The sequence below is a fragment of the Strongylocentrotus purpuratus genome, unplaced genomic scaffold (genome assembly GCF_000002235.5).
Source record: "Strongylocentrotus purpuratus isolate Spur 01 unplaced genomic scaffold, Spur_5.0 spur5_contig_839, whole genome shotgun sequence".
NCBI classification, from domain to species: domain Eukaryota; kingdom Metazoa; phylum Echinodermata; class Echinoidea; order Camarodonta; family Strongylocentrotidae; genus Strongylocentrotus; species Strongylocentrotus purpuratus.
Window position 1 is genome coordinate 1109467 of NW_022145545.1, and position 15457 is coordinate 1124923.

At 37.4% G+C, this 15457-nt stretch overlaps 1 protein-coding gene across 2 annotated transcripts; it reads left to right on the forward strand.

Moving 5' to 3' along the window:
- Positions 1-14488, forward strand: LOC100890756. Of its 2 annotated transcripts, XM_030987821.1 has the most exons (9): positions 1-212; positions 4584-4874; positions 6057-6401; positions 7740-7844; positions 8638-8790; positions 9433-9591; positions 10844-10931; positions 11528-11598; positions 13881-14488. In XM_030987821.1, exons 1-9 carry the CDS (start codon positions 131-133, stop codon positions 14159-14161), a joined length of 1575 nt encoding a protein of 524 aa, XP_030843681.1. In that variant the 5' UTR covers positions 1-130; the 3' UTR covers positions 14162-14488. The 2 variants fall into 2 exon arrangements, with proteins under 2 accessions (XP_030843681.1, XP_030843684.1); XM_030987824.1 differs by lacking the exon at positions 11528-11598 and having other exon boundaries at positions 13881-14080.
- The last annotated feature ends 969 nt before the right edge of the window (positions 14489-15457 follow it).

The window sequence follows — 15457 nt, forward strand, 5'->3', positions numbered from 1 at the left end:
CTTTGACCTTTGTAATGACGCAGACATATTGTATAACGTATAACGTATTCAAACATCATTGCAACCGCCACGTATACATCCTAAATTTGTTTCCATATCTGATATATTTGATGAGCCTGATGTCGAAACAATGGCTGTGAAAATGGTAGATGTGTGCATTTCTCTCAACCATTATTTACCAATGATACTGACATTGTGCGCCATAGCAACGTGTAAGTATTGCTTCATGGTTGAACCATGTATATGGTAGGGAACAATGCTGGTATATTAACAAAACCCGTTGATGAACATTATGTGCTAGTGAATGTGAATGTCTTTGTTTGGTGCATGGCTTTCAATGATGTGACTATGTAAAGCAGGGATTTTAAATGAATTTCTGTTTGCCGCATTTGTGATATCAATATCAATTTTTTTTAAGTGCAATGTATTGAATGAAATCACGATAAGAAAATTGCATATCGGCATAGGATGAATGCTTAAAATGGTAATTGCAGGTGGTAATTGGGCCTCCATTTAGAAGGTAATTTAAACAATGGCGTAATAACCGGGGGGGGGGGGGCTGGGGGACTATCCTTTCGCCTCCATTGTTTTTGGCTGAAAGCCCCTTATTTTGTGCATCTACATATAGATATCAGATCAATTTCTTAATATACTTATCAATATACTTATTCTAATGGTTAGACTCAACTTTAGAAGAAAGGCATTGGTCAATGTAAGTAACTTTTTCTTCAAATTGTATTATTACAAGAAATTAAAGTCTGAGCAAAGTGTGATTAAAAATAAGAAAGTTATGAATTTTTGAAGTTGTGATCTATCAAATACAAATTGGCAACTCTGTGACGTATCATACGAGCTCTCCTTCTATTTGCGTTGTGCATATTATTCCATAAAATTACGTTTTCTACGTTATTGATGACGGAATATATTTGTTCCTTGCGGGGTTGTAAGCAGGGGCGTACGCAGGGGGGTGGGGTTTTGGGGTTCAAACCCCCCCCCCTTTTTTTTTTTGTTTTTTTTGTTTTTTTTGTTTTTTGTTTTTTATTGTTAAAAAAAAAAAAAAAAAAAAAAAAAAATTATACCCACGGCTAACCTAAATAACTAAATAAGTGACCTTACCCCCCCCCAAGAAGAAAAATGTCAAATTTTGAAATTTTGAGACCCCCCCCCCCCCCCAAAAAAAAGTGTCCGCTTACCCCCCCCCCCCCCCCCCCCCCCCCCCCCCCCCCCCCACTGAGCGACTTTTCGGCCGGCGCGATTTTCAAATTTTCGGGAGCAAAATATTTTAAAACCCCCCCCCCCTTGAAAAAATCCTGCGTACGCCCCTGGTTGTAAGTAAACATATTTGCAATTATTATATTTAGGGTACATATATGATTGAACATTTTCTTGAGGGAAAATGGAAATTTCAGATTTTGTTAGTACTGAGCGAATGGGAGGTACGTGAGCTCGAAAAATACCTCACAGACTTGCCAATTTGTGTTTGATTGATCACAACTTTAAAAATGCATAACTTCTTTATTTGGAATCGGAATTTGCTTAAACTTTCATTGTGTCCTTCACCTTTTACCTTGACAGAGGATTTAAAGATATTGATAGATTTATGTGAAACATAGTCAAGTCATTGCAGATTCTACGTATGAACAAGCTCTTAACACATGCACTATTATAGCATTTAGACATTATCCAACTTGGGTTTTTAAATGGGTCCCATGGGACCCCCTTAATCCTGCCACACCACAGTATCTACTGGATCGTCATCACAACGATGGCGAGGTGTGACCTTCAAGGTATATTCAAGGTATATAAAGATTTATGATAATTCTGAATTTATCATGAACAATCTACATTAAATAATGCATTCTTTTTTTCTTGCCTTATCATAGAAAGAGAGGCAGGCCTACATAGAACAACTTAAAGGTTTCGTATCAGTTCATTCCGTTTGTATATGAAGTGGAATGCAAATACCCCTTGAGCATTTGAGCTAATATGACTCTTGCTATGAACATTTTATGTTGCTTGCATGTCCATTTTTGTTCATGATTAAATTCATTCACTGTGTGATATGTCTTAATACGATTTATGTTTGTATATATATTTATGTTTTTACACAATGTACAAAATTCTGCAATTCAGCCTTTTGGCTGCAAATGAATCTTCAACAAAACCATTACCATTGCCACCATTATGATTTCCTATCTCTTATCATGTGACCAAGAAAGATCGATCATCTTTAGTCCACGAATAGAGGGGATTGTTAAATCTCGAAGATCAAAACATAATCCTTTGTGGCTATACTTCGATATATGTCCACAGTTTCCATTTGGTATATCTTAATTCATAATGAATTGCTTGTGAATTGATCTGAAAAAAATGTCAAAAAATTCACTAAAATAAGATTCTGAGGGTGAGTGCTTCAGCCCCCCCCCCTACTTCAAAACGCTTCCTACGCCTATGGTTATTTACATAATTATACAACACAAATACACACATGTGTTTATATATACATATACATATATTCATCTTACAGCGTTATTAGAAGGACATATTTAGTGAAGAAAATGAGTCATTACCAGGACATTTTCGATAGAACAATTGAATGACTGCCTTCTACGTATGTTTGCAAGCAGAGGAAACTTAAATACCTCCCAAGAAACGATAGGCTATTAGCTATTAGTTAAATTAAATATATTGTTTTTAATTTGGGGTAAGGGTTAGGGTTAGGGTAATATAACAGGTGTTATGATGTCCTGTTGAACCATTTAGGGTTATACCGTGCGTCCCCCAAAAAACTGTACACTTTTGAAATGGCTACCGAATAAAAAAATATATGATTCTAGGGGAAAAGTTTTATATGTATGAAAAGCTCATAAGCTCAAGCTTCATATGACACGATAAAGTTCGAAAATAATTAATGTTTGGGTAAGCACTGCTCAATTTTGTAAAGGGTATGAAAATTAGGTTGCGCAAGAATTAGTCTTCCAACTTGTGAGAGGTAAATCCATTGGAGCTTACAAAATTGAAGGTGATATGATACATTCATGATTTGCTGAGTGAATTTAATGGTTTATTAAACCAAACTTTTATGCATGAGTTAACAGAAATTGCCTTTTTTATTGTAGCATTGTAACTTTCCCTGGTAGACTCAGTTACCATTTACCTGAAGAATAAGTAGCCGACATCTTGGACATTCCTTTTTTCAAGAAACCGTATTTGAATATTCAATTTACATAATCCCTACCTGGGTATTAAGTAAATCAATGAGATGTTCAACTTATCTTCCAATAATTGAAATGTGGGGTGAAGGTTTTTATTCAAAGTCACAGGTGTAAAAAATAACAGTTTGTAACATGAAAATTACAACATGTACCATCACCCCCATCCTGACTCCCATGAACACACATGTGATATACACATGTATTATATACATTTGTATGAAAACCATTTTGTTTCAGTAAAACAGTGTGTTGTAAGACACAGTCAACATGTATAGATAAAATTTAATTACAGTAATGTCAAGGAATCGCGATACGATTTGGGGAATCCCCGATATGACACGGGGGGGGGGGGTCCCTGTTGTGCATTCAAAAACGTTAAGCATGTTCATGCACACGAATGCGACGCATGGTCATAAAGGCCGGGTGAAATCCAAATGGGTCTTTTGTTTGTTATTCAAACATCTAAAAATATTACTTATATTTCAAAATATTTTTAAAAATAATGTTCTCAGACCTGCAAAGCTCCATCCTAATAAAATGCTCCAGATCTCAATGATCTTGTGACATCATATGTCTATCATAGGTGAGCTAACAAGAGACAGTGGTATAAATTCCCCTAGCTCAGCACTTGCTCACAAAATAATTGCCTTCTTTCATACAAAACCTCCACATTAACTTTCTTTTCCTAGTGATGCTACGGTACGTCTGGCACCTCCCTGGTCTATCATAGCAACTCCTGTGGTGGTAGTGTAGGGTCTATTATAAACAACATGAGGTCAGCTCTTGTGAAGCTACATACCACTATCTTGTGTTAGCTCACTAATGGTTGACAGATGATGTCACATAGATGAATGAGATCTGGAGCATCTTTTTAGGGTGAAGCTTAGCAGGTTTGGGAAAATAATTCTAAAAAAATATTAAAATTCTATGCCATGTATTTAGATGTTTAAATAACAAAATATGAGTTGTATGCAGCCCAACTTATATTTGGATGTCACCCAACCTTTAAAGAGGACGCTTCCCCCGATCATGGGCGCATGGGCCCTCTGTTGTCAGGGGAGGGGAATGACGTGTCTTACCCGAACATCCTCTGTCCAGTTTCTAAATTTGTGAGCGAGCGAAGCGTTTGAGCAACTTTCTTTGGCACTTCATGAATGTTGTAATAAAGATATAAAAATGTAATAGTAATATAGTAATATACCAATAGTCCATCTCGACTACAGATCATTATTGTCATGCTTTTACATTTCTCTTTGTTTTTATGGTTTACTCTCTATTCCATTCTCTCCTTATTAATTATGAGCGTTTTTCTCATTGAATTTTATTTTGTGCCCCCTTTCACATATGCCCCTCCCCCATCCTTTACAGTTGGTAGTACTGAGCAGCATGTAGTCGGCTGGCTCGGGCAAGATGTACGCCTACTATGCAACTTCACCAATGAAGACGTGCTTGCAGTGTATTGGATGAATGGCAGTGACATAACCAAGGCCTCCTACTTCAAACAGCAACGAATAAGCTTGGATGACCGGTTTGCTTTGAATGAGGATTTCTCTCTCGTCATCAATGATCTCGAGGTGTCAGACGAAGGAAGATACGTGTGTCACGTTGAATTCTATTCTGCAGAAAGTTTGACAATGCACACCATACTGGCTGTCTACGGTAGGGATGTCTTCTTAGATCATGTTCTGAAAAATCTTAATTGGCCTAGAGGGGTGAGGTGTTTATATTTGTAAACAAAACACACACAACCACTCACACACACACACACACACACACACGCACACACGCACACACACACATACATAAACAATATTTTAAGGGGGAAAAGTAGGCCCAATTTGTATTCCAACAAGGCTAGGTTATGGAATTTCGATGCGACCGGCCTTCGGGGGGGGGGGGGGTTCGTAAAAATACACACATAAAAAATACGAAAGGGGGGGGTTAACCCCCAACCCCCCCCCCCCCTCCCTGCGTACGCGCCTGTGTTTGTGTGACTTTGCTTCTGCAAAAAGCATATGCAATGCATTTAGGAAGTACAGAGCCATTTTTATGCATCTAGGAAGAACAGAGCCATTTTGATAACGGCTCTGAATAGAGCATTCCAGCCGTTTTTAATTCTTGATTTGTATTATATTTGTAAATTGTATTCTTGTATGTATTTGAATCTTTATACGGAAAATAAAACCAACCAACCAACCGACCAACCATCTCATTTGATACATTCAATTCATTCTCTCACTTTAATCTCAACATATCCCATACTGTAGGCATTACTTTGGCGCAAGTCGATTTTTGAACTCTCGCAAACAATGCCTCCTGTTCATCCAAACGTGAACACATACCACACAAAAATGACACCAAATGATTTGGATAAAACGCTCTTTCATGAGATGTATAATAATTTACTGTTCATAGATTTTTTTTTAATAAATAGCAATTTTCTGGGTGTAAACTTTTTTCGACTCACACGGTATATGGTCCCAGTTAATTTCTTTCTTTTGATCTGGACCTCTTTACGTCTGATGGTCCCTCCAGGTCCACAGAAACTATGAACAAAATGGTAATTTGTATTCTGATTTCATGTCTCGAAATCCTTTATAATCCTATTGATTAAACTATAAATTGTTTTCATTCATTTCACTGACCGTTTCCATTTATGCCAATGTTTCACCTTAATAATTGCTTTTAACATGATCGCAACTACTTTCGAAAGATTCCACCCCAAGTGTAACATCAATTATCATGTTAGGATAATGTAATATGTCATTATAATGTTCGTACATGTCAGGTTGATTATTTAAAAGTACGGTGCGATCATAATGTTCTCTTTTCTTCATGAAGCACAAGTATCAACTCCTCGCATCGGACAATGTTCCCATAAGCCAACCGGGAACGAATTTCAAAGTTACTGCGAGGTGACAACTACCGACACCCAGCCTTTTCACTTGGACTGTCGAGTGACTGGCTTCAGACCGAATGTTTCCCTTGAGTGGACCTCCTCGGGGACTGTGAAGAAGCCCCTTGGAGAACCTTTCCAGAAGACACTACCTGACGGCACAGCTGACCGGGTGGTTACAATCAGCGTCACTGCCAAAGTTGACGAAGATCGGTCTTACACCTGTACGGTGAAGGGACGGGCGACCAATGGAACAGATCGGACAGCAACAATCACGGTGCTTGCTCTAGGTAACGCATTCATAATGAGAATTTACCTTTAAACTGATATTATAATGACTTAGAAATCTGAACAACATATAGCCATACGATTGAAAGGTAAAGTAGGCACACTCATGTACCACAAGTCCACAACAGTGTTTTTCTTATAACGTCGAACTATTAAAGAGAAAATCGTAATTTCTTTTAATTTCAAGATATTTCACGCTTTTGTTTCCAATTTATCGTGATTTAATTTGCCACCGTCTATGTAATGTTTTCATCTACACCAGTTTCAAGTTTATTCAATTTTATCAGCTTCTCCATCCGATTTTAAAGGATTTTTTAAAACCACTTTATAAGAATAGAGAGAACGTAAAGTTGGAAGCCAGGAAGGAACAGTGGGGATCCATATATTCAGGGGCGATTTCTTTTCATGACCGGGGGGGGGGGGGGGGGGGGGGGGGGGGGCGAAATGCGAGGGACGAGTGAGAAGTGGCGTAATGAGCAAAAACGAAGCTCGGGGTTTTAGGCATTAAATTACGATCAGATGAGCATCCAGTGGTTGCCTTAGGGCCCTTGGCGGGTTCCAGTGGGCAGAGCCCCCGGAAGCTCAGGTTTTTTTTAAGGCATTTAATTACGTTCAGATGAGCATCCAGGGCCAGCCTTAGGGCACTTGTTGGGGTCCAGGGGGACAGAGCCCCCGAAAGTTCAAAGAAAACCATGCCATTTCCGCAACATTTGTAAATCACTGGTATCGAATTAGAAATAAACCACATTTGAATTTTATTAGGGGCAACTGCCCCAAGCCCTCCTCCATCATTACGCCAGTGCGAGGGAGCATCGTGAAGGAGAGAGGTGAAGGTGACGGAAGTGATTACCCTTTCACAGGTTTTTGACGTTTTGTTGTATGAAAAAATAACATTCGTTAGCAAAACTATGGTATAAAAACAAGCAATATACTTTTTTCACACTTCACTTTTCTACAAATTTTCTTTGAACACTTTGAAGGATTTCATGCGAGAAGGCGTAGCTAGCGAACGAAAAGATTTGGGGCATTTTTATTTGTCTAAACACTGCACTCTCGGGCCCTCCAGAGCGTAACATTTTGTTCAGTCTTTAGTTATTATTTGCTATACACTTTTGGGGGCACTTTTTCCAAATTTTCCAGGGGGACGACCCCCCCCCTAAAAAAAGTGAGGGGGGACGTGTCCCCCCCCCCCGTCCCCCGGGATCGCCGCCCCTGCATATATTTGTTATTCTTAACTATGTAACCTCTGATGTATTCGATGAGGACTTGATATTATAAACTGATCTGTCATATGATGATATGCTATGATAAAATGATTTTCTGCATGATAATATTAATAGGCCAAGGGGTGTCTACTTGGGCAAAGATCGGCTTTGGTGTACTCGGGGGCTCCATGTTGATCGCTCTAATTCTGCCAGTCATCGCAGTGGCCCTTTACAGACTAGGTAGGCCTGTTAACTGAGAAACACGGTTTAAAGTTTAAGAAGTTTAAATGCTTTCAAAAAATGAAAATAAATAGATTGCGTAAGAGTACAGTATCAGAAAATACAATGACCCTTAGATTTAGTGTAATATATGCATTTGACTATACATATTGTTATAATATACATGCATCTCAGTTTTATCAATATGTCGGTTAGTCTACTTTGCTTCACAGCGACCCAACTGTAGTTCAGAGAATGGATATTCTGTAACTTTGTCTTGATAATAAAAGGAGATCAAGAAATCGTTGTCACAATGTCCACCTAGACGCTGTTCAATTAAACAGTACGCTAGGAGTTCGTCAGTTCATTATCGCCCTTGACCCCTTATACTCATCAATCATTCGTCATTAATGACACTTTAAGTAGAATATTGTAGAAGGATTACAATATCGTATGTTTCAGCTAAAATCTTCTTGGCTCCTTTTGTCCACTTTTTTAATCATAAAAGCTTCAGCAGCAGGCTCGCTAATGATTACCGAAACATCATCTCGATGATTCCATGTTAATGATTTATATCATAAATCTGCTCCGTGTAGGGTGTGTGTTTCATACGTGTCGTGTGATACATTTGTGATGGAGGTAATTTAGACTAGGTCCAAACATCTCGCTCTAGCTACCTCTCTCGTCTGTATATTGGTAAAATAATATTGAATATTGAAAAACATAATTTAAATGACGGAGATATTTACTGCAACATTTTTCTTTTTGGAATCATAATCTTTCTATATATAATTATGTGCCATTTTATTTGCAGGTCATTTGAGAGCTCTTCGAAAAGAAATAAGGACATACACTTTCAAAAAACCCGGTAAGGAAAATGAAAAGGCAGCCGCGCACATCGGTCTTTTTGGTGAGATGGGAGCTGGGAAGTCTACATTCCTCAATTCTATTGAGTTCGCATACAAAGGTGATAACGATCTTACATTAAAAATAACATATACTTAACGATAAAACACGCCGTAAATTAAAAGTTAACACGATTCATATAATCCTACATTAATTGAAAATACAAAAAGGCGGTAACCCATTACAAGAAATATGACCTTTACGATGCACGTGTTCGTAATAAAGGCACGTCTAATATTTGTAGGCGGGTGGGCACATTCTCGCAATTTTTTTCAAATGAACAAGAACAAAGAGAAAAGAAGTTCGTCATCAAATTACAGTAGATAAATATGATGAAGAAATGTTGTATTCTGGCACGACATAAATGCCAGGAATGTGGTAAACGTGTCATTTTGTCAACAAAGCACACATGAGATCTAAAGATGATATATTCGGGCATCTCGCTGCTCAAAACCATCCTGTTAAAAAATGTTGTGATCGAGCAAAAATTAACTTTTTTATCTACAAAATGTTATTTTGTCATCAAAATACACTAGATGAGATATAAAAATATATATATACACCTGTTGCCTGAATATTGGAACTGGGGAAGGGGTGGGGGTAGTTGCAGTCCCCAGCTCCCCCTCGTAAACCTAAAACGTATTGTCAGTTTAATACTGTATTTTCTGTTATGTTTTCCCCATTGTAATTCTTGTTTGTGAAGGCAAGCGAAGCCAGCCAACCAGAAGCACAGCACATTCAACTGGAGGACACACTGAACTACGAAATTGTCTTCGTCTTACTGACTATATTTCTCTGTTCGACAATCGCGGCATGAAAGATTTTAGTTTGTCATATGTGGACCAGTATATGGATGAAATCAGTAAGTAACATTCGTTATTGCTTGAGTATAAGGTTTCTGAATAGAAAAACTATTGCAAGTAATATTCAGTTTAGTTGAAGCCTGTCAAGAAATCATCAACATTTTCTGATTATATATATAGAAATATAAATGTGTGTATACATTGTTTATATAGACGCAAGAATTGAAAATACCCGCCTAAAAGTTGACTAAGGGTAGGGCGACAAAACTTAGAAATTACTAAACTTAAATTTGTTTTACACAACAGTAGTTGTGTATACTTCAGTGTATATACGGAAAAAGTACGGCATTATACAAATGATACACAAGTTTGAGTGCGTCTGTAGGAATTGTGTGCACGCGGTACCTTTGAATGGTTTTAGACAACGAACTTGAAATTCGATGATTTTAGACCAAATTCTAAGGTACCGCGTGCACACAATTCCACCGACCCACGAATTAAACCTGTGCACCATCTGTTTTATAAAATGGGGCCCTCAAAAAATCGTCAAAAATACAAAAACCTGTTATTTTACGGATTTACCGGGTGCATGGCAAATCATGCTTTCCGGTAATTACCGGACGCATGATTTTGCCATAGCCATGTTTTCCGGTTGTTACCGGAAAACATGATTTCCTGAAACTTATGAAATAAAAAAAATAAATAATAAAGTTGTCAGTGCACAGTAACTATAAAAAAAAAAAAAAAAAAAAAAAAAAATTATTTAAAAAAGACAGGCCTATATCGGTGGTATCGATCCCCGATATCGCGTGCATCCAGTAAAAATAACTACACGGTAATTGACCAATCAGATTGCAGGGATTCTTCTACCCATCTAATAATGTCGTAGGCCTATGTGTATAATAAGAAAGGAGTGGACGCTTCAAACGTACAAAAATCGAGGGAAAATGGTGAACTATGAAGAAAGTTGTGATTTCAATTGGCTAATAATGAGACACGCGTTTACCAAACAATCGCACATGCATTGGCGTATCGAGGGGGGGGGGATGTTTTAGAATTTGACACCCTTTATCTGTGTTTTATCTATGGCCTCCCCTTGCTTAATCATTGAATCTTCCCCCCCCCCCCCTTGAGCGTCAGGGGAGGGGGCCATCTCCCAAAAGGTAAATTAATGTTTTTTCCCACAGGGGGGGGGGGGGGGGGCAGCCCCCTGGATCCGCCACTGGTATATGTATTGAATATTATGTACCGTTCTTTTTTTAATGGAAAGAAACTATACCACTTTCTACTACACTATTACATTTAAAATAGGAGGCAAGAAAGAAGAAGCAGGTTCATCAGTTTCTACCTGTCTTATTAGTGAGGAAATTTATTGCGCTGTGTTCGTCTATAAACACGGGTAAGTATAGGAAAAGATTTAAACCGGCTATTTTTAATTCCGAATTTCACATATTTACTTCTCAATATTAATCCGAAAATAAGATTCGCAATTGTACTAAAAATGTTCGGGAGAGAGAACATATTGACCGGGGGAGGGGGGGGGGGGTGGTCGCACTGAAAAGGTTAATTACGTTTATGATTGCAAGGTCTAGTCCGAAGCCACTTATGCGCATGCCCATAATATTTCACTATGCCTAGGTGGAATACTCAAAGATATTGAGTAGGTATCTGTCAATTAAAAGACGCCTTCCTTCCCCGATCACAGAACCACTGTGCCCCTCTTCAGTTTCACAAGGAGGGGCCCTATTTTTCCAACAACCGAAGCTAATTTTCAACCATCTTATATACTGTGATGTACGATTTTGGATTCCTCCCTCACTAGAGTTTTGGCCATTATTACTCGGGAAACGAGTCGCAATTGACTATAGTGTTCATTAAAATCTATTTTTATAGTAGTAAAGAGTGCATTTTGGCTGAAGTTTAGCCTTCGTGAAACTTGAATGATACATCATTTGTTTTTTAAACAAGAGATATTACCTTTCAAAATTTGTTCAGTGACTCTCAAAAGAAGAAAGCAGCTGTGGAGTTTTTTGACAAGTTTTCAACAAAACTTCGAAATTATAGTGGTAGGTATATGAGGCCTTAAAAAAGAAGAAGATGTTGTATTGCCCTTTAGGTACCAAAACATGGGTCGGTCGGTCGGAAATCTTTTAATCAGTTTTTTTTTTTAAACTCCCTCTTTGGGCTGATATTCCTGAGGTTTGAATGCTTTAATACATTTTTTTTTTTTAAAACGGTAAAAAAAAACCTTTTTAAAAAATCCGACCGTAGATTTCAAGATTTTTAGGTCGGTCGCAAAGGGCAATACAACATTTTTTTGTTAAAGGCCTGATGATGATCATCATGTTACTACTACTACTAATATTATATGTACTACTTTGTATTCTTTTGTATTGTGTCCATTTCCGTCAATTAAAAAAAAAAAAAAAATATATATATATATATATATATATATACATTTACAATCATAAAGACACACTTATAAAAGAAAGACGGAGGGATGGCCCTACTCAGCGTTGATATTTTACAGAGGGGTCCCTAAAAACATAAAAGACATGTAAATACATCAGGAATAAGGACAACTTACAACAAAAATGAGAACTTACAATAATTACAAGAGCGAATTGGAGTACAACAAGAAAAAGGAGAGAAATATTCACGTTATATACAAGAGAAAAAATCAAGTAGATAAATAAAAAAAATAGCTTACATAATAATAAGATACCTAAACAGATACAAGAAGTCTGGAATAATATTGTTTAAATACTTTTTGAATGTATTAACAGCTTGAAGTAATTGTGTGGTATGAGTACTTGTGCTCATTCCTGTACTTATTACCCTGAGTAGCCTCATCAGTGTTAATACTGCTCTTTCTGATGGCCCTGTAATCATTACCCCTGCATTTGTCAAGTTACCGGTACATACACATGTCCTGTGAATCGAAGAGTTTCCCTATGACATTCCATAGTAGTGCATGCATTACGACATGATATAATATTCATTAAAGTATAATCAAACCATTGCACTAAATTAATTTGATTGTATGAAAACAGACAAATTCGAGTTCTAGAGAATGACTGAAGTTTTAAATGACGAGAAATTGATGAATGTTTGAGATATCAGATCACTAAAAAATACGTGAATCTCACATTGGCAATTGGTCAGTGGATTGTGACGTATTCACAAGCAACTCTTTTGTTTGTTGTGTAATAACATATCATTAATTTATCTGTTTCTTCTATGTGGGCACTTCACAAAATATAACGTGGATAGCATATTATAGGTCCTCCACAAAGAAAAGATCCTCCTGAATGATACATTAACAATTTGTTTTTTACCTTAGAGTCATTGTATGTTGGAATAAATGGGAGAGTCGTCCGTCACTATATTAGAGCGAAATTAAGCCACTTTGAAGCCACTTTGAGATACTAACATATCACTAATTTCTCTGTTTCTTCAATGTGCCTTTCCCTGTTGGGCACTTTACAAAATATTACATGGATGGCATATTGTAGGTCCTCCACAAAGAAAAGATACCCCTGAATGATACATTAACAATTTTTTTAACCTTAGAGTCATTAAGAGAAATTAAGCCTCTTTGAAATTCCCATTTTTGCATAACAGTGATTAGAGCTTTTACTAAAATTAAAAGAGGTATACATCTACTAACAGTTGTTTGATGTCGTTTAAACTTGTATAAATCTGCTTCTCTGATATTAATACTTTCCCTGAGAGCAACTTTTTAAAGGTTAGATTTCCCTTTTATCAATGGTGATTTCTTCCTTATGCTCGTATTCCCAATTTTTTTCATTTCTATACACCTCCTTACAAAAAAAATCTCTCTCTCTCTCTCTCTCTCTCTCTCTCTCTCTATATATATATATATATTGTATGTATGTCTGCCTGCCTCCCTCCCATCTTTATTTGTCACCCTCTCCTAATTCTCTTTCTTACGCCTGCTCTCTCTCTCTCTCTCTCTCTCTCTCTCTTCTCTCTCTTCTCTTTGTTCATTTTGCTGTATCCTAAGTACAAGCTGCTTTTTCTTTGGTTGTATGTAGCGTAATTATATGATGTTGATAAAGCAAAATGAGCTGTCGAATTGATAAATGGAGCATAATTATTATGTCATGAGAGTTTACTCTAAATCAGATTTAGTGGGTTACATTGGATAAGTTGAAGGCCTATACATTCAAATCATTATTTGAAATGCAGAGAGAAATTCACGAGTTTCAAGAGAAATGGTATCAACCATCACTCCTTAATCCTTGTTATTATTATTATTATACAAAATTGATAAATGATTAAATCAATGAATAACTTTATTACTTTTTCTTCATGAAATGTGTAGGTTATCAACCGATGATAGTCATTACTCACGCCAACAGCTTGTCGACAGAAACCAAGAGAGATTTGAAAGAGAGCTTCAAATCCTATTGCGACGAAGTGTGGTTCTTTGAAAACTATACTAAGTCCATCAACAACTTGGGGAAGAGCATCGAGTTTTTGAAGTTTCTCAAAGCATCGCTATATCGCAGCGAAGTCGCCATCGTAACCCATGAGCGACAGAATGAACGCGAAAGAGAGATAGAGGCAAAGAAGGGTTTTTTTGCGCGTTGGTTTGGTTGGTGAGCATAGATGTATGCATGTGCGTCACTATGTTATACTTTGACGGGGTGGTGTCCTCAGACCACAATTGCAAACATTAAATCCAAATTTTAATTTGAACAATCTATTGAAATGAATCCTGGCATAATAGGATCTCATTTATAATTCGTTATTGTTTGCTTTATATTGAATCAATCTGTTCTTCAAAAAGAAAGAAATCTAGTGTTTCATTATTAAACACTGCACTGCTTGCAGGCGTGTACGCAGCAGGGGGGGTTGGGGGTTGAACCCCCCCTCAATTTTGTTTATGTGTGTGATTTTTGATGAAACCCCCGCCCTCATAAAAAAAAATAATAATAATAATAAGAAGAAGAAAACAAAATGATTTCTTTCTTTTTTTGTCCCAAAGGGTGACCCCAAAAATCGACCTTACCCCCCCCCCTCCGCTTATTCAGCGGCTGGCTGAGTCGTTGCGAATTTTTTGGGACCCCCCCCCCCCCCCCCCCCCAAAAAAAAAAAAAAAAAAAAAAAAAAAAAAAGTGCTCTTATACCCCCCCCCCCCCCCTGTATTCTGTTGCCATATTGGAGAACGAAATTACTAAATACATGTACAATAATTATGCAATAACAGAAAAGAGAAGTAATATCTTGTTTCAGTTGTACTAGCCCTTTATAGGGTGTCCTTGAAAATGGGAAACCTCAGTATATGGGTGAATAGCCTTAATAATTTCACATTATTCCTAGGAAAATGTATATATGATGGGAGAGTTCAATATCGTTTCTGTCATATGACATCAAAGTCATGATAACAAAATCAAACATTTCTAATTTAAATGGCAGTGTAAGAAACCCAATAATTGTCCAAAATAATTGGATGTCTGCTACGTTTGGGTCATTATGGATTTGAAATGAAAATAAATGATGTGGAATTAATAATTGTTAAACATACACGTGACCAGGCGCGTACGCAGGGGGGGGGGGGGGGTTAACCCCCCCTTTTTTTTTGGTTTGATTATCAAAAAAAAAAAAATTATGCCCATGGCTTACTGAAAAAAAGGTGACCTTACCCCCCCCCCCCCCCCCCCCCCCCCAACGAAGAAAAATGTCAATTTTTCAAATTTCGAAACAAAAAAAAAAAAAAAAAATTATCCTCTTACCCTCCCCCCTCCCCCACTTATTTAGCGGCTGGCTGAGTCGTTGAGTCGTTGCGAAATTTTCGGCCCGATTTCAAAATGTTGAAAACCCCCCCCCCCCCCCCCCTTGAAAAAAAATCCTGCGTACGCCACTGCACATGACTGAACAGTTCTCATCCTCTTCTCA

Coding starts and splice junctions, on each gene's coding strand:
- LOC100890756 (XM_030987821.1), top strand. CDS start 131: ATGGCTGTGAAAATGGTAGATGTGTGCATTTCTCTCAACCATTATTTA. Junction 4,875..6,056: donor CACCATACTGGCTGTCTACG/GTAGGGATGTCT, acceptor TTCTTCATGAAG/CACAAGTATCAACTCCTCGC. Junction 10,932..11,527: donor GTGTTCGTCTATAAACACGG/GTAAGTATAGGA, acceptor AAATTTGTTCAG/TGACTCTCAAAAGAAGAAAG.